Here is an 18,898-nt window from a genome sequence, read left to right on the forward strand (position 1 = left end):
CACCCGCAGCAGCAAGTGCATGCTGCAAGTGCACCCGCAGCAGCAAGTGCATGCTGCAAGCGCACCCGCAGCAGCAAGCACTCCCCTGCATGAACCGTGTTCAAGGCCGTGGTGTTTCCAAGCGCCTGCCGGCTCTGCCTGCCCGTGCAGGTCCCCGCCTCGAGCATCTCCTCTCCCTTTGCCCGCTCCAAGCCGGCAGGGCTTGTCCCGGCCTGCAGAGCGAGGCGGCTGCTCGTGCGGCACCCGCGACGTGCCCGGCTCAGCCCTGAGCTTCCCGCTGCTCGGCGCCCTGAAAACCACACCACACAAAACAGGACCAGAACAGGACGGTTCAGGGAGGCCCAAATGCTCCCCAAACAGAGGCAGCGGCTCCTGAGGTCTCGGTGTGATTTGCACCGAGATTTTGTTTGTACCCGCAGAGAGAAGGCTCTGACATCGCTGCCAGGAGGGGTCTCGGGCTCCTACCTTCATTCCTCTGGTTGTTGAGCTGGTTGAACTGCTCTGTAAACTCCGTCAGCGACTCCTCGATGGTCTCCGTCCGAGGAACCGAGAGAGAAAACCTCCGCTTGAAGTTCTTCATCTTGTTCATTTTACCTTGCGCTGCAAGAGACGGCAGAGCCCTGCAGGAAAGGGAGAGGATCAGGCTCGGCTGATGCACAGGACAGCCCCACCATCCCTTGCAGCTCTCTGGAAGCGGCAGCGCCCAGAGCCAGGTTTCACCCGCTGGGGACGCGGGACATCCTCAGCATCCTCCTCCTCGAGGTCCTGCTGCTGCATCAGAGCAGAAGAGGAGCCGTAGGGTCACCGAGGGAGCCAGGTTCTTGAGCTGACCAGGGTCAAGAGGKGCACAGGATCTTTCTGAGATATTAGACATGGGCCCAGGACATGATTACGGGCACCGAATCATGCACAGCAGCACTGGGTGTGCTGTACAGCATCCTTGGAAACTTCAGAGGTGGCCACAAAAAGGGAAAGCGGAGCAAACCAGGAAAGCAAGAMGGAAAAAATAATGTCAGGAAAACCTCCAYAGACCATTCCTCCTTGTGCCAGAAGGCAGCCCTGCCCCAGCAGAGGTTGCTTTGTTCTCGCTGGTGTCACTTCCCAGCGGGACAAACCCATGGAGCAGCCACCAGGGCTGCAGATCCTGGGCATCGGGCTCGGGCTGCTTCCAGGTATCCAAGCCCTTCCCTGGCTCCYGCTGCCCCTTCCAGCCCCCTCCGGGCTTGATCAGCACTAACAAATGGTGCCCACATTCCAGACGGATGCGATCAGAGCCGGCATCCGGGAGCGACGGCATCGCGTCGCTCCGGCAACGGGAGCGCTCCGGCTGCCATGCCGCCCTGTGGAAGCTTAAAGGATTATCCAGCCCTAATCTAAACACCCGGCTCACCCCTCGGCCACGCTCCGCCGCCAGGCACGGACCCCCTGAAATCGTGGGATTCACCTGAGTGCTGCGGATTCACCATGCCCACACATCCCGCCTGCGGATAAACTCCRTCCCCTGCCATGTTAATGCTACAAAAAGCTAAAGTTGAGAACTCGGCTGCAAGTCTGGGCATCTGGAACCAAGGCAGGGTGCCCACGGGGTGGGGTGGCATGGAAAGGAGGCCGGGGGTGAAGAAATACTTGCAGAAATAGCAATGGATGCAGAAATGGTGCCTGCTGAGCTGCCTAGCAGTGCGCAGGGAGCGACCCTGCAGCTCACCGCCACCCACGATCCGCAAACGGAGCAGGGAGGATGCTACATGCATCCACTTGAGCTTCCAGATCTCGACATATTTCTCGGCACTGCATAAACAGGCTTTGTCAATGAGGATGCCCTCACTCATAAATGCTGCATCGGTAATGTCTCTGCTGGTGCTTTCCCCCAGGCCAGGAGCACAACCTGCAAGTTGCTCCTCCTGAAGGGAAGGCAGAACTTGCCGCTCGCTTTGGAAAGCGTCTGCACGGGCCATGCTCTGACCAGGCTCCCTAGCTTGCAAGGGAAGCAAGTTTCCAACTAGACAGCCCAACAGTGCAGAGGAAGATACCCGAGGTGGACAGAAAGCAAGTTTGGGGAAGGGTCTTCTCCTTCCCCGGGCACTCACCCTCCTTCCAACAGCGCAAAGGACGAGCGCCTTAACACTGACAACACTCTGAGTGCTATAAATTGCGGTGCAAACCCGTCCTCTTCTTGCCACCTACTGCAGTGGCAGCTGCTAGAGGCCACTAAATATAAAGCTCGTCAGTAAGGAAGTGGGACGGGGTAAAAATATCACGGATGCTGCGAGCTCCCTCCCCTGCTATGCGCAAACCTGTCCCGGGCTCCGTATCTTTATGGCTCGGTGCAAGGGTGCTGAGCAGAGCCCTCTCCCACGGTGTGGATATCCAAATAAGACTTGCCAGTGATTGCCTCGTTTTACGTTAATTATAGCAGGAAATGGAGGCATTTATTGAGTTTCTGAAAGAGAGTGGCACTCGATAGCGAGGCAACGATACCGCTTGGATCTCAAGGATCGCGAAACACCCGGAGAATTGCGGCAGCCACGGCCTGAACCGCAGCCACCTCAGGGATGGAAACCTGATTAAAACACACAGGAACATGACATTGCACGGCAGGACATGAAAGGAAGCAGCGGGCTGAAATGGCAGGCAGGAATTTAGGCACCACCAGGCAAAATCCGAAATGAGTCCGACTGGAATTCAGCCAAGCAGCGGGGATTAGAGCCAGCAGTGTGAATGATCTGCATTTGCTGTAATGCAGTCAGATAGTAAATACTCRGATAAAACACTTCAAAGAGCCCAAAGCTGAATCCCATCAGGAAAGCTAATCACATGATCAAGACAAGATGTTAACAGGTCTTTAAATGCTGAAGCCGGAGCCCCATTAGCTGCACTAGCAGCAGCCGCTCGCTGTTTTTCCAGGAGCTATTCCCACAGGCATCCAGGCTGGGTCTATCCACCTGAATCTCCCCCTGCATTTGTACAGTGAACCCACCAGGCTCATTGCTGTGGCATTCAAGAGGCAGAACCAGGAAAGCAAGAAGGAAAAAATAATTCAAAWAAAAYAAATAAAGGTATTTTAGGCRCCAGCAAGCAGCAGCAGCATTCCGAGTTGTCCTCTTTTTCTTTAAGCGTATGACAGGGGCTTGGGAAAACAGGGCTGGTGCCAACAACGGCTTCAGGGCTGCTCTGGAAAGGAGACTGGTTCCATTTTTTCTTACCAGATTCCTGCCCTCATCTCYGAGCTGCAAGGAAGGTTTGGGGGTGAGAACCTGCTTTTTTTAACCCTGTTTTCCTCCCCAGACTGATTAGCAAAGGCAAAAGGGCCAGTCCTACCCAGCAGCACAGCCCGGGCCAGCTCCGAGCTCGGCCGCCAGCGCCCTGCTTGCTCAGCAAACATGGGCCTGGGCACATTGCACATTGTCCCTGCTCGCGGGGACAGGCAGGGAGCAGCCCTTGGGGACGCGGCTCCGTGCACAGTGATGGATGCGGCTCCTTGGTGCGCTCCGGAGCCCCGTCCCCTTCGCGCTGCCAAGGTGCCTGTGATGGGAGAGACGGGATGGATCCYGCTGCAGGGCACGTTCCTGCACAAATGGGAGCGCGGCACAGCCCAGGCGCTCCGGGAGGAGGAATTCCTCCTCAGCACGGCTCCTCACAGAGAAATACGGGACAGGAAGCGCGCTGCCAAGATCCTTGGCTGTTCTTGAGCTCCTGGGAGAAATTATAGGACCCTGGGGACAACTTTAAGGTAGTGCAGGACAAAGCTGAATTCCCTGGAGCAGCTGGGAATCCTGCAGGGGTAAGGGCAGGAGATTCCCTTGTCCCCAGGAGGGGTGGAACGGGACCCCAGCCCCTGCCCACCAGCTGCTCAGCTGTCAGCAGGATCAACTCCCGGAGCAACCTGCTCCCAGCTGCTCCCTCGACCGAGCAGATCCATCTCGCTCGGCCCTTGGAGGAAGCCCAAGCACGGACTAAGTGCTTTGATGGATTAGACGGATGGAGGTAGCTCTGAGCAGCAGCAAGAGGCCGGGCACAGCCCATGGAGTTGGGCTTTCATGGAGCCCATAGGGCTGCTCATGGAAAGCGGCCATTCCCAACTCCCCTTATCCAAAGAGGGGGCACTGGGATGAGGACAGACCCCTGGGAGACCCGTCCCCGTTTGCTGGGCGCTTGTTTGCAGCAATTCCTCTCCAGAAAAGGTGAGCAATGAGGGGAGAGAGCAAGGGCAGCCCTTCCCTGGGCACACTGCTATGCGGGGGACCTGACATTTCACTCCTACGCAGGGAGCAAAACCCCGCCAGGAGGTCGTGACTGTGCAGGGAAGGGAGTACAAGCAATTCCTAGTAATCTACAGGATGCCTGTAGCAAACAGCAAGACCTTCATCCTGGAGCAGGGACCAAGCTGAGCGTATGCCTGAAACTCAGGCTCTAAGGAGCATCAGGCCATCTTCGTGTTGTGACTTTCTTTTCCTCCTGTAGTGGCTTCCATAGGTACTCGAGAGTGCGATTCTGGGAGCCAGTTCTGGTCTGCCCATTCTCTTCATTCCTGCAATTGAGGCACAGCTTGGAAGAAAAATGATCCCGTAGCAAATGTGCAAGTCTGGCTTTGATTACATCTCTGACTCTCTTGGCATGCCTCCGTTTCCCAGACATAAATCAAGGATGCCAGGGCTTCCTGTTTGCCTTCTCCTTGCTTGTGAGAGCCTGGAAGGCAGAAGCCTGGTCTACGGAACACGCAGCACCCAACGCAACAAGCTCCTAATCCTCTTCYGCAGCAGACTCCATCATTTGCCCCATCGGGATTGTGGATGTGGAAAACTGGTGGCAAAATYGACAATAACGCAGGCAAAATGCAGGCTAGGTGGAGCACATACCAGCCCAAGACCTAGTTGTCCATGCAGGTAGCCTAGGAAGGGTGAAGGATACGGAAAGCCTCCTGCAGGGCCAGTTTTTGGAGGCTCTGCAAGCCACACTTGGTGCAGGGGCAGCAGTGCAAGGAAGGCGCTCTCGCTAGATAAGCGGTTCTGCGCTCGCTTGCCCAACGCTGACAATGAGCCCAGTAAGCGCAGCACAAAGGAGGCTTGTCCCGTGCTGCTCGTGTGCGTTTTGCCTTTCTGCGGGGCCGGCAGCAGTTCCCCCTTGGCTCCTCTCGTCCAAGCGCTTGGTGAGACGAGGGCAGCTCCGAGGAAGGCATGGAAGCGCCACACATTATTCCGGCAACCACAAAACACTTGTTCTGCAGCTGGAGATAACCTGAGAAAAGTGCCCACTGTTCGCCCAGCTCAACAATAGGCTGCCAAGAGCCACTTTGTCCCTCGTTGGGGACAGAGAACCCGGTCCCACACCCGGCTGCTCAATGCCCGTGTTGTCCGTGGCTCTCCAGTCCTGTTGGGTCGTCTGGAAGGTGCTCGTGTCAGCGTGTCCATGGTACCTCGTTAGCACGGGTGCATTAACGGGCTGGATTTACTGCCTGTGTAAATGAGCGCGTTCCCTGTGCCTGCTGATCATGCCCTGATCTGTACGAGCTCCTGGCTGGATCCACAAGGCAACTAGTAGGAAAGAAGAGTCAATGAAAGAGCGTGACTCCCTCCCCTATGGCCCAGCACAACCGCACTTGGCTCGGAGCAGAGCTGCTCTCTTCAATATTCATCCTGTTCCGGGAGCTAAGTCATTGAGGTTTGATTTCCTGGCACTCAGGAGTTCAGTCTCCATGTCCTGCTGTCCTGGAAGAGCCAGGCTCTAATGTGACATTCGGGAGCATGGGAGAGCCCTGTGATGGGCAGCACAGCAGCCCTTTACAGCTCAGGTTCGCCCTGCTGATCTGCTGCGTGATTTCAGCAGCTCTCTCCCCTTTTCCATGACTCACTTCCTCCTTTCATCCTTTTCCTACCCAGTGCTGAGTCCCTCACAAGCCTCTCGCTGCATTTGCCAAGCCCCCGACACAGCGAGGAGCTCCTGTAAAATCAACAAGAGTAACTACCAGAGAGGAACATTTCCAGCAAAAGCCAGTCTGGCCCTTGTCTTTTATGACACTCAAYCAATTACCGCCTGACAATTAACTAACACAAAGCAAACTGCCTCCCGGGCAAATTGGTGCTTCCCCTTATGCCTGGGTGACCTAGATGTGATGCCAGCCTGAGACACAGTGCCCTGAGCAACCTGCAGCTCCTGCATTTCTGCAGGGGGACACGGAGGCCCCTCTCCGGGCATGTGGGTGAGAACAAGGCTGGGAGGCCGGTACCGTATCCCTAAGGACAGCAAGGGAGCCATTTCTTAATTGCAATGTGGAGGATGGATGCAGGAATCAGCTCTGAAATGCAGCTCGGGGCCGCAGTTGTGGCTTAGCTGCTATCCGAGCAGCTGTGCAGAGGGATGGGAGTCCYGCTATCCGGGTCCCCTTTCCAAAAGCATTCCTGGGAGCGTATTTAAAGAACAGCAATTCCATGCTGCACACCTGATAGCTGCATGGAATTCGCTCAATGCAGCCACCTCCGGCACACAGAAAAGGGCAACAGCAACCGACAATGAGGACAGGAGGAGAAGAAAGGAAGGACAGATTTTAAGGGAAAGCTTTGAAAGAGGCACCACAGAACCAAAGGATCTTGTCCAAACCTCATTTCCGAGGAAAAAAGAAAAAAAAAAACACCAAAAAAACAGTTTTAATAYAATCAGAACTACAACACTTATAAGAAACTCTGCTACCACAAGCACTTGAAGCAGTTAAGTGCTCAGCTCTTTGCTGCACATTTTCTAGGAGAGAAGACCCGTTCAGCTCGTCTGGCTCTACCCTGACGAGTTGCCTTTGCAGGAGGGCTGCGACCTGCAATTTGCTGCGGGTACCTGTATTTCTGTGCCAATACAGCTCAAAAAATAGCCCCCACTGCACTCAGAACCATCCATCTGCAGCAACAGGAGAAGAAATGAATGAAATGCAGTTTCTGCCCTATTTCTCCCCACTCCAGCGTCCTTTACAATAGCAGCCAGTGAGTCAGACCTGCGCTCCAGAGCAGGGCCCCTGCTTAGCACCAGGCACCTAAAACTCTTTGCAGCAGGGCTTCAAATCTGTTTTATTTAAAGCCCTGAAACGGTCACATGGCAGCAGGGTAATGAGCAAACACTGCGATTCCACTTCCGCGCCAAGGATTGCGCTAATCCAGCGTTTAATCTTAAACCAGCCGCGCGCCCGTCCTTGCAGGGCTCTGCGCACGTGCGTGGATGGATTTCCCTCCCGGATGCGGGCGAAATGAAGCCGCACGGGGAGGGCGAACAACAAGCCCACGCTTGAGGAACCCCGGGATTTCAAAGCACAGCACCAACTGTAATTACTTCTGGCATCCCCCTCTCCCCTGTGATGGGAACAGCAATTCTGCAGTTCTTTTTGCCTGGACACCTCCTTATCGCTGCTGGAGCAGTGGTGCTCAGGGGGTTGGATGTGCAGGCRAGCAGCATGGTGAGGCTCAACGACTCGCTGGGATTTGCACCATAATACAAAGGTTGAGCTGGCAGGAACCTCTGAGCACGGATCCCTTCCCTCAAGCCTGGGCAAGGAGGGGAGGAATGACCCTTTTTGGGAACAAAACRCCACGCAGGTGCGACCAAAAGTCCAGGCAGCAGCAAGGAAAGGAGGGTTGCTATCAGAAAGCACTTGCTGCAGCTGTGGGATCAGTGTATTTGGGGGAAAAAGCTAGAGTTCAGGTGGTCTCACAGGTAGGACCTTTCTGCCTTTGCCTCCTGGATCCACCGCCTCCAGCCTAGGCACAGAACTGCCCAAATCTCCATCTCTCCTGAATCAGGAGGCAGCTGCCAGGAATCCCAGCGTGACCAGACTGCTCTTTGGGGCAGCACCCTCCACCTTGCTCCCTAATGCCGGGTTGTCTGCAGACCCTATTGCACCATCATCCTCCTCTGCTCCCATCCAAATACCCATCCCCTAGGGGGGATGCTTGAGTTGTGCCCCGCTGCTGCGACCTCCAGCCCTTCCTCTTCAYAGCAATTTACCTGCTTTTCCCCTGTGTTCTCTCATTTTGCTTCTCAACCTGAAAACTCTTCCCTGTCTCCAAATGTCCCTGAGCATTTCTTTCTTTTCTGGCTTCTCAGCTCTCCTCTCTGACAGAGCCACCAATAACACCACTCTTGTTATTTCCGTGCATGAAGCATTTCCACTTTGCAAAGAGCACAGCGAAAAACCAGACGCTGTCTGGACACCTGCAGTGAAGAAATAATGCAGACACAAACACAAAAAGAGATTTTTACAGTAGCAAATATCTTGAGGAACAACGAGGGAAAGCGAATGAAGCAGACCCACAAACGGTCCAGCTTCACTTAAGATTTGACTAGACCCGACTTGGGGCTCCCCCAGATGTGTCAGCTCCACAGGCCTGAGGCTGACAAACAGCTTGGATTTGTGCCCGGATTACAAAAAAAAAGGACTCCTCAGTAACTGTCTTGCCTCCTCCAGCAGCTTCCTTACAAAGAGGTGGGTAGAGCGGGAAGRCGGATGGTTTCCCTGCGATGGAGATGCATCTCTCCTCCATTTGCTCCTCATATTGGTGTCCTCAGATGTCCCTGCCTCCTCCAGCCCAACCAGGATTCCCGGGCTAGCTGGGGATCCTTGGCCAACCTTTAGTGCTGCCCAGAAATCCTCCCCTCCGGTATCCTAAGCCCAGCACAGCTTAACACAATCATTACAGCACTGTTTTCAGGTTAGACGGCAGTGCTTCCACATCACCCCAAACGTGGAGACGTCTGGGTGCTGCATCCCACGTGAAACAAGTACCAACAGGTCGAGCCTCGGTGCCCGCAAGCCCCTGCTCACTTCCTCGTGCAGGGCAACATCTCATGCATATCTGGGAACGCGGCAAGCACACTGTTTAGATAAACCTTGTTCCTTGTTAAACTGTAAATAACATCTGCTCCTCCAAGCCAAGCCCCGGCTCAAGGGCCTGAAAGCAGACAAGTCGGTAACGAGCACAACAGACAAAGCAAGTGCATTTAAAACACAGAGCACAACAAAACAAAAATACTCATTTTCCACTCTTCCTGCCTTTTTTTATTCCCAAATTACCTCCCTGTTTGGGGAATTACCTCGACTCTCACTGCAGACCCACTGGGTCTCCCACACAGCTCCTCGCAGCCTGGGTGTCCTTGACAAGCAAGCTGCTTTTCTGCACGAGCCTTGGAAACCGGGGGAGATAAATGAGCTGAATGCAGGAAAAAGAACGGGAGAGAGGGAAGGCGGACATCAGAAGTGCATTACGAAATTATTTCAAATTTAACCCTCAAAAATCAAAACATATCCATATTTCCCTACGGTTTTCAGTGAGATGCCATAGGAGTCGAGGAGAGTCAAGCTTGGGAAGCGAGAGGGAGAGAGCGCTTTGAGTTAAGGCTGGTTTTAAGCTCACTTGGCTGTATTCAATTCTCTTCCCCTCCTGCCTTGCAAGCAGATAAGCTCTTTGCTTCACAGGAAACCCTTGAGAGGAGCAAGGACTATAATCCTGAGACCCAGAGAGCCAAGAGCTGCCCTAGGCTCATGCTAAATCATTAGCAGACCCGAGTGCCCCCTTCTAACCACTGACCAAGTCGTTATCTGTTTCAACACAGGTAAAGTTGCTTGTACACATTGCATCTAACTGGACTTGCAACGCTGCTATCATAGCGGCACAATTAATCATTAATAAGAAGGGCTTGGAAGGGATTATGCACTTAAATAGAACACACGCTGCTAATGTTAATTTGTAAAAACACACCCTCTCACTCTGATACCGTGTCATGTTTTCATGCAATTAAAATGACTCAGCTGGACCTTTTCTCTACATCTCCTGCACTGAGAAAATGCCGGTTGCCATCAGGGCACAGTGGCAACCTGGGCTGAGAGGAGAGCAAACAGAGCGTGYGGCCAGCGCCGCTCATCCCGCACCCTCCTCGGGCTCCCCAGCAGGCTCCGGCATCCTTCCTCTCTCCCCAGKGTGCTCATTTCCATTGGAAATTCCCGCCTGAAGCCCGGGTACCAGGCGGGCTTGCGCAGGTGCCCACCAGAGCATCCACGGCCTCTCTGGGACTCTCCTACAGAGGCGAGATGGCTCCGAGGTGCCCGGTCTCTGGGAAGACCCGCAGGGCTCGGACCCCCATTCCCGCAGCTTCACTCCGCCCCGGCTCCATCTCCTTTCATCACGGGCACAATCTCCACGTTCTCACGATGGCTTTTCAGAAAGCTTGTGATGACACCGACAGGTTCTCATCCCCCATCTCAGAGAAGTTTCCTGTCATTGCAGGAATGCCCTTATTGCAGGCATATACCCGCGAAAAGGACAGCAAAGGCTCTGCCCTACACGTGGTCATCTTCAAGCAGGACGGGGGGATATTGGCACCAGTGCAAGAAAGAGCCTCCTTGTAGCCCCAGCCCAGCACGTAGCTGCTCCGGGCTACTGCTGGTCCTCAGTGTCCTAACTGCAAACACGCAAARCAAAGAGCACACGGAGTTATCCAGGCTCGCTCGTCATCTCCCTTGCAAGAGCTTGACGGGCAGGGCTGTAAGGCAGATACCATCCCCATGGGCAAAATACAAAGGACAGATAAGAGCAGGCTGGGATTTGTGAGATAGAAGGTTGTTCCTGGCTGAAGCTATTTCCTCCACCACGCGGCACGGTGATTACTGCGCTGTAATTAGTTAATAATTACACGCTGACCAACCCACGGGAATTTCTGCCACAGAAGGAGCAATATGTGCCGGAGGCTGAGCCCAGATTTCCCCGAGAGCTTCCCCGTTGCATTGCAATCACTGATTGGATTTGAGGCATGAAGAGCAGATGCCAGGACAGGTTATTACGCCTGCAATAGCACAGTAACAGCCCTTCATCCGTCCATGACTGCTGTTCATTCAAGGATAGTTGAGCATTTCACTGGGACTAGCTGTACCTCAACCCAGCTGGGAACCTGGCTGCCATCCCCAGCACGGAAGCAGGAATACAAAGATGGAATGGGAATCATTTAAGGTCAAGCAGCAAGTCAGAGCAGAGCAAGGAAAAGTGTCCCGGAGCTCTGGTCTTGGATGGCACCTACAAAGCACTACGGATCTCCCTTTGTGAACAGATCACTCCTGCTGAAAATCTACCATATCAGGGCTAAATCCTGCCCAAATTTCTGAAGTTCTCTCTCCTCCAGGTCACTGATAAMGTTGGTAACGTCTCCAGAAGTGAGRGGAGAGTCTCTAGCCCTGCGTTTTCTGAATGCTGGCACAGACAATTCCCACACACGTTAGTTACAGGAGAGATGCTGCTACAAAGCTGGAGAGAAGGGGTGAGATCCATGGCCTTGACTGGTGAGAGCAGGGCCACGTCTCGAGCTGCTCTAGTTCTGCCTTCATTGAGCAACATTGATTTATATCCCTTGAACATCTGGCAGAAAGTGAAGTTTCATTAGTGACTTCGGCGGGTGCAACAGGAGGACAAATTTTGGGGGTGAAAAGAGATCTCCTCAGCTGCTATCACCATAAAACCCCTTCCAAGCCCACTTCTAAAACCAAACCCACCAAACGGAACCCAAGTGCCATTGAAAAGCCCTGTAAGCAGCACGCTGCATTGCCGGGAGCCTACGGATCCGCAGCGTTTGCTTCAGCTCAGGCTCAGTGCAGATGATGCCAATCAGAGCTGCCTTTCCATCAAACAATTCCAGGCGTGCTGGAAGGCATAAAACCTCGCTCCGGGTGATGTTCCRTGCAGGAAAACAAAGAAATTACAAATATCATTCTCTATGTGCATGCCTGTGCACAAACGCAGACTTAAGCCTCCAGTCCATAAAGCTGTCAGATTTAGTAACTAATAAAACATATGGCTTTAAAAGAGTGGGCAGTGTTGGGGGGGAGAAGCAATATTGGGGGCTTCATAGCTAAATGTGGCTGGGATCATGGATCACAGCCCCTGAGTGACCAGCATGTTAACATTCACCAGATAATTAACCAGACTGAGTAAAAATAAACCATTTAAATCAAAATAGAGAAATAGCAGGAATAAATGGAACGCTTGGAATGTTTCCACTTCCCAAAAAAGGCACATTTTGATTTGTCCAGAGGCCACAGTGTTTACGGTCAGCTTCAGCAGTCTCTTCTTTTTAATTTAGCAATTCAATTAAGAAGTCATCAAAACAGCAGCAGCAGCACTCGGGCAGCTGGTCCAATCCAGCCCCTCACCCACTCCCAAGCTTACGGATAGGGAAATTCAAGTTGTTTTAAGAGTAGCAGCCAAGTGTCAGAGAGTTTGGGAAGAAAGACAGGAAGGGGGGGAGCGCCCATCTAGCAAMCTTCAGCAATAAAAACATCACCGCATGGCAGATCAAGAGCAAAAACTGAAAGGGAGCCCGAAAGACAAACAAAAATCATGTCCCGTAACTGCCCCTCTTGAGGAGGAGCAGACGGGCTGCTGCAGGCGTCTGAATCCAACTCATCGGGGTAACCATCCCAAATCCAGGAGCATCCTTGGGCTTCATGGGCTGCATTCTGGCAGGTCCCGGCTACGCCTGACGCTGTGGCTGTTGAGCACCTAMGGGCAGTTTTAGCAAGGGCTCAGCTGCTGCAAGGAATGCTGCGATTTTCAGTGGGATTGAGCCCGGCTGCGATGCACATCTGTGTGTGCACGGTGCCCAGCGGGGCCGCGGAGCCCTGCGCCCTTCTGCAAAGCCCAGCCTTGGCCGCAGGGGCTTGGAGCTCATCCACGGAAACAGCCGGGAAACCCAGAAGGCAGGAGAACGCTGATCTCGGGTGGTGACAGGAGATGCAGCAAAAATAAACCGTAAGAAAGGAGAGAGGCGAGGAAAGAACAGGAGAAATGAGACCGTAGCAGTGTCAGGAGCAGAGATGAACCCCAACCGTTTCCAAAGAGCTTGTTCACCCTCCTCTGCGGCCTGAAAACCAAYTCATGCCAGCTCCTCCTCTAGCCAGGCTGGCTAGACACAGATCAGGGCTGCGATTGAGTGACTGAGCAAACAAGCAYGGGATGAGCAACGCTGCCCGCAGGCAAAGCACTGCCTGAAAAGAAACCTTGATTAGGAATAGAAAGAGAGAGCAAAAGATGATGCACCTGATTGCAGCTTCTGCAACGTTTATTGTCCACCAGATTGGAATCTGGGCTTCGGCATCTGCATTCATCAACAGGTTGCATTCAGCTGTGTCTTCCAATGGCAGAAGCAAATTAATGTGGAGAAGGAGGAAAAAGTAAACCCAGCAAGGCAAACTGAGGGCTTGCTGAAAACAGATATAAGGTCTTTGCAAACAGAGAGCTTTCCTTCTCCAGCCTCAATCTGTAAGCGATGCAAACTGAGACCACATCATGGTAGAGCAGAGCTCTCAGGGTGCCAGCACACACGTTATCTTGAGTGAAACTCATTCCAAGATCTTTTTATCCTAAACTCTGGAGCTGGCCCAGGAGTCTGGAGCCCGTGTCCTGTTGCTTATGCCTCAGACAAGCTGCCTCAGCTTTGCCTCAACTTCCCTGTGTGTGCAGCAGGAATTTGGGAGGCTATTGCCGAGTGTAAATCCTGCTGGAAACTCTTACTATTATTTGGACATGACTCCAAACACATGTCCCAGGTTTTCTGGAGATTCTCAGACCTCCTGGCCCAAACCTCAGGTCTGTAAGGAAGCCAGAGGAATGTTTCAGGGTTTACAATGAATGACCAAACATTCATTTCTCTCCAGAAGGCCAGAAGAGGGGGATGGTCTCAGTGGAAACTGTAATGTAGATATTTTAATACATATGTGACATCAGGGAAGAGCAGTCCATGGGTGTCTAACATGCATAAATATAGCGGGCATAAATACATGTTTTTCTGTCTCCACCAAATATTAGAGARCAGCAGATACGGCAGAGCTGAAAGATCCTCACAGATTTGAGAGAAGAGAATTCAAGATGCTGCTCTGTATATAGGCTCCCTATAATAACTCCAGCAAGTCATTTTCTCTCTTCATTTTCCCAGGGGTGAAATGAGGTGCCCTCATCCATCCTGCCTACCCACAGCGCGAGCAGCCAAAGGCAAAGCCCGGCTCTGCCAGCACCCTGCTCCGGGCTCAGGAAGGCTCCCCCCAAGCGCGCTAAGAAACACAGCAACACCAGCCACAAACGCACACGAAATGCAGCAGCGAAAGATTTCAAACCGCTCGTTTGCGAGCCARGAAGCAGCAGCAGAGCCCGTCTGCTCTATTCCAGTCACCTGTAGTGCATGAATCTGTGACGCCAGCGCTGYGTTCTTTGTCACAGACTTGCCAGCGGAGCCTCCATTCAGGGGACCCACAAAGAGCGCTTGTTCRGCGACAGGAGCCTTCTCAGCATCGCAGCAAATATTTCGGCGCTGCCACGGCTCTCTCTGCCAGGAGCGCAGCGCTCCGGGGATGTCAGCACCGCTGTGCGCGCGACGCAAGGTCAAGTGGTACCAGATGGGGAAGCTCGGGGATGGGGATGCAGCAAYCGGCCCAAGGTCAGGGAGAATCAGTGACAAGGCCGGGAGCAGGGTCAGATCTGCACAATCCTGCTCTTCAGCCACAGCGTTTCCTCTCTTTTCCAAGCAGGATAAGAGAGCAGGAACTCCCGGCCGCTGCTGCAGAGGTTATTGCACTATTGATTTATTAATTCACCCTAATCCTGCCCCCTGACATGAGGCCTGTGCTTTTTTTGTGCATGTGTCCTGAAAAACAAACCTGTGAGATCTGCAAAACCTCCCATTAAAGGGACGTGGTCCTGCCTGGAGAATGAGCAGCAAAGCTATAATGGAAGTTGCCCAGTATGACAGTGAAAAAGACCCTAAAAAAAGAAAAAAAGAGCAAAGGGGACATACATACACCCACAGAGAACAGCTTCATGCACAGGATGCTGCTTGGTGAAGCAGGTTGTCACCCTCAGGTCCTGCCTCYGCTCCTCCTTCACTTTAGGCTCCTGGACACATCTAGGGATCAATAGGATGTGCTGGGATTTTCCCTAGGGAGGATAGGAGGCTCTGGACTACAACTGCACTTTGAGAGCTAAGCGCCARTCACCATGAGCAGCAGTGACCCATCTATTACCATCCACACCAGGCGTTTGGATCAAAAGAATCTGGATTTCGAGACTGCCCTTTCATTTTTGAGGACCTCTCCACAGGCGGGGACCYGGAATCCCTGTCACAGACCCATACGGCTCAGTCTGCTCTGGCCACATGTTGCAGCTCGACATGCTGCCCAGTTGCCACCGAGAAGGAAACAAGTGCCCTCTTCCCGCAAGGAAAACGGGGTCTCCCCTTCTCACRGAACTCATCCAAAGACACAAACTTGCTGCTTGTCCAAATCTCTGCCCTTCCCCTTCAGGCCCTTCCTCYGGACCCCAGTGCGTGCCTGTGTCGCACCCTTGGTGCGAAGCAAAGCCAGCACCTCCAGCCTGATCCTGACACGTCCTCCCTTTCAGAGTTAATGCCCCCACTGCGCCCACCAGCCCGAGAGCTCCTTCCAGGCTKCTTTTGTGCCAAGAGCAGCCAGTTGCTGAAGTGCAACCGGAGCTGGTGCTGGCAGGACAGGGAAGCGAGCGCTCCCCAGGCCACTCTGCTCTTGCCAGTGCACCCGGAGGCGACTTCTTTGCACCCCAAGGGACTCAGCAGAGCAGCAGACACTCTGCAAAGAGGCAGCRGATACCAAGAGCAGCGAGAATGACCACGCGAGGCAAATGCCTGGCTGCCGGCCAGCARGAAAGCTCCTGCGGGAGCAGGGGGATGTGCAGGACAGACCCCCTTGGGCCACCTTCCCTGCAAGCAGCCCTGGAAACTCTCCGGGGAGGACGGCAGCACCCTCCTCCTCTGCCACCCGGCTTCCCTGAGGGAAGCACCGCCAGAGCGGTGTGCGGCGGTGACAGGAGGACGGGGGCGCGGGGCTGCCCGCACCACCGGCACAAACACGCGCGGGGCTCCCGTCCCCCAGGGACGCGGTACAAACCCCTGCTGCGCTTTGCACAAACCCTCCCTCACCGCATCCCCAACTTCTGTCCCCTCCCCTAACACTGGGCACCCGCGCAGCCCCCAAAGCTCCCCCCTGCTCTCCCAAAGGGAGCAAAGGCAGCAGCGGGCGGCAGAGGGGGTGGCCCGGCGCGGGGAAGCTGCTCGGGCCCCTCTCCCTGCTGCACCTGGGGCTCTGTTTACACTCACCGGCCGCACGGGCAGCTCAGGCTCCTTCCTCCTTCCTGCCGCGGGGCTCAGCCGGGGCCCGGCCCAAACGGGAGCAGCCGGAGCGGGGCCGGGGCCGCTGCTGGCGCCGGGGCTCGGAGCGCGGCCGGGGCTGGAGCCGGTGCCGGGGCGGGCTCGGAGCGCGGCCGGGGCTGGAGCCGGTGCCGGGGCGGGCTCGGAGCGCGGCCGGGGCCGGGAGCTCCGCTCCGCGCTGGCTCCTCCCCAGCGCCGCCGCGGGGGATCGAGCGGAGCCCGGCCCCGCCGCCCGCGCAGCCGGGATGCGCCGGGACGGGCCGGGAGCGGCTGCGGGATGGGGCCGGGCCGGGCCCGGGCTCCGCTGCAGCCTGCGGGGCTGCGCACAACACACGGCRCACACAGCGCTCAGACACGCACCCCAAACTCCCCCAACACAGTCACACAACGCTCAGACACACACAGCACACCACTCACACACGACACATTCACAACAYACCAACACTGACACCTACCACCACACACAGCACTAAACATTGACACACGACATGCAGAGCACACGCAACACACCAACACTCATACGCACCAACACACACAGCACTCAACACTGACACACAACACACAGAGCACACTCAACACAACACTCACACACACAGCACACACTCAGGGAGGTCACGGGAGCTCCCTCCTGCACCTCTTCCCATCCATCCTTGATGCTCTCCCCAACACACGTAGCCCCCCGTTCTGCACCCGCCTGTAGCAGCCTCAGCAGAAAGTCCTRCCTGCTGCCAGCCTGCAGCTCCAGAGGGGAACAGCTCCGGATAGGGACAGCTCTGGGCAAGGACAGGTCTTGGTAGGAACAGCTCAGTCCTCCCCAGCCCATGTGAAGCCCCAAGGCAGGCGCTGCCACTGGGCAACTTCCCAAACCCCAGCCCCGCCGCTCCGGAGGGCTACGCATTCAGCAGCAGCTTCGCTTTCCATGGTGATTATTTATTGCCTTGTGTTTAGCTAAACATTCTTGGCTTGCCAAAAGTGGACCAAGCATGGGAATAACTCAGCTGCCTGGAGGTGCCAACATCATCTGCTGAAACTAATTAATTTCTTAAATCCACAGCTATATTAATCTTCACCCTCCCTCTACAGACCATCCTGTCAGTAGAGATTTTGGTAATTAATGGGCTGCTGTGCTCAAATCCAAGGGGTTTCATGTGCTGGGGAAGGCAGAGGAATAATAGCTGGGCACCTGCATGGGAATAGGACAAAAATCCATCTTCAGGGGAGAGAGGATAGAGCTGGAGAGGAGGATGACAGGGCAGAAGCTCTCCAGAAGGAAACCCTCTCACAGGGAAGCACGTAGGCTGAAGCTCCTGCCAGACATCTGAGAACCCACAAGGCCGATCTGGGCTTCCTTAGCTCTGCTGCTCACAGAGCTCTTCTTTCCCTCTTGGATGTGGGAGTCTTGGGAAAACTGCTGACTCCATTTGTTATATTAAAATCATCAAGTTTGCTGCAAGRCGCTTGGAGGAGCCAGGACCTGGTATTCCAAGGGCAGGAATCCAAGCACCCTATGGAGGGAAAGGACCTTCTCCCTCTTCAAAACTATTTTTTTTGTTCACTTTACCTATAGGAACAAGCAGCCAGAGCACCAAGCAGGGGGCAAATTCAACTTTGCAGCAGGGGACAAGCCAGTGACACCTCCTGCATGATGGGGCTCAGAAAGGAGCCACAAAGCACTCAGATGCGGAGGCCAAGCGGGAAGGCCATCGGCTCCAGCAGGAGCTGCCCTCCCTTCACCCCTGGTCAATGAGTACCTGGTCACAAGGGCTGGAAACTCAGAGATGGCTCCGGGTGACGTTACCCACCGTGTTCCTGTTTTGCCGCTGGCTGCAGGAACCAGCGCATTTTCCAAGCCGGGCTCTGTCATCCCCCTGACTTCCACTCACATCCATCTCATCTATTTAGAGCAGCGATGGCTTCAGGGGAGAGATGTCTCCAACACTTATGTGCACTTCCCAGCACAGCCCTTAGTGCAGCAACTGCTGCCTCTCCCTCCACACACCAGCCTCTGGTGCTGCTCACCTGGCCTATTTGAATGCAGAAAGCACAGATTAAACCCAGCAAAAGCTGTGTCTAATTATGGGGGCAAGCCCCAAATCCAAGGATTGACAGGAAAACCAGCCCTGTAAGGGAAGCAGGTGACAGGCAAGGGRGAAGCAGCATTACAAGCAATTAGAGGCAGAGACGCGAGCTGAGCGGCTGTTGCAYGAGCCAATTATCGGTGCATAACATTCCTCATAAACATAAGTTGCAGTAAGCACCAGGCCAGGAAGGGATCACTAAAATCCTGATGAGAATGACTCTGAGAGCAGCTTGCGGAGAGGAGAAGCACCCGGCCGCTGCAGCCAGGAAGGAGACTCCCATGCACTGGGACACAGCTGGAAAGGAGCCACGTTACCTGGCGGGATGCAGGTCAAGAACACGGCACGTGTCCCAGGCAGCCTTCAGTGCAGCATTAACCAGGCTGGGCCTGGTTAATACTGCCCAGAGCAAAGTGTCCCTGCGGGCAGCACAGCCCGAGGTCGCTGCTGTTGAACTTGGCACCCSGGAGCAGCTGCCTCTGCAGTCCTGAGCGCAGCATTTGCAAGGCGATGCCTGCAGGACATTTTTCAAATGTGCTGGCTTCCTGGCTGAGCACAAGGCAGACCTGGTTGCTTTTTAGTGAGAGAGATTTTTTCTGACAGCATTCTGTCTTGCAGAGAGGGTTCCTTTT

At 54.5% G+C, this 18,898-nt stretch overlaps 1 protein-coding gene across 1 annotated transcript in view; it reads right to left on the reverse strand.

The window, feature by feature from the left end:
- CDK18 (cyclin dependent kinase 18) overlaps positions 1-16,156 on the reverse strand; it is a 28,178-nt gene extending 12,022 nt beyond the window's left edge. The window contains exons 1-2 of the mRNA XM_026053169.1: positions 16,138-16,156; positions 466-620 (exon numbers count right to left, since the gene is read on the reverse strand). Of these exons, the coding sequence (XP_025908954.1) occupies positions 466-589 (124 nt within the window). The 5' untranslated portion in view covers positions 590-620; positions 16,138-16,156. The remainder of the gene's footprint in view (positions 1-465; positions 621-16,137) is intronic.
- Between the last annotated feature and the right edge of the window lie 2,742 nt (positions 16,157-18,898).

The sequence above is a fragment of the Nothoprocta perdicaria genome, unplaced genomic scaffold, assembly GCF_003342845.1.
Source record: "Nothoprocta perdicaria isolate Ctin4 unplaced genomic scaffold, notPer1 scaffold_97, whole genome shotgun sequence".
In the NCBI taxonomy this organism is placed as follows: Eukaryota; Metazoa; Chordata; class Aves; order Tinamiformes; family Tinamidae; genus Nothoprocta; species Nothoprocta perdicaria.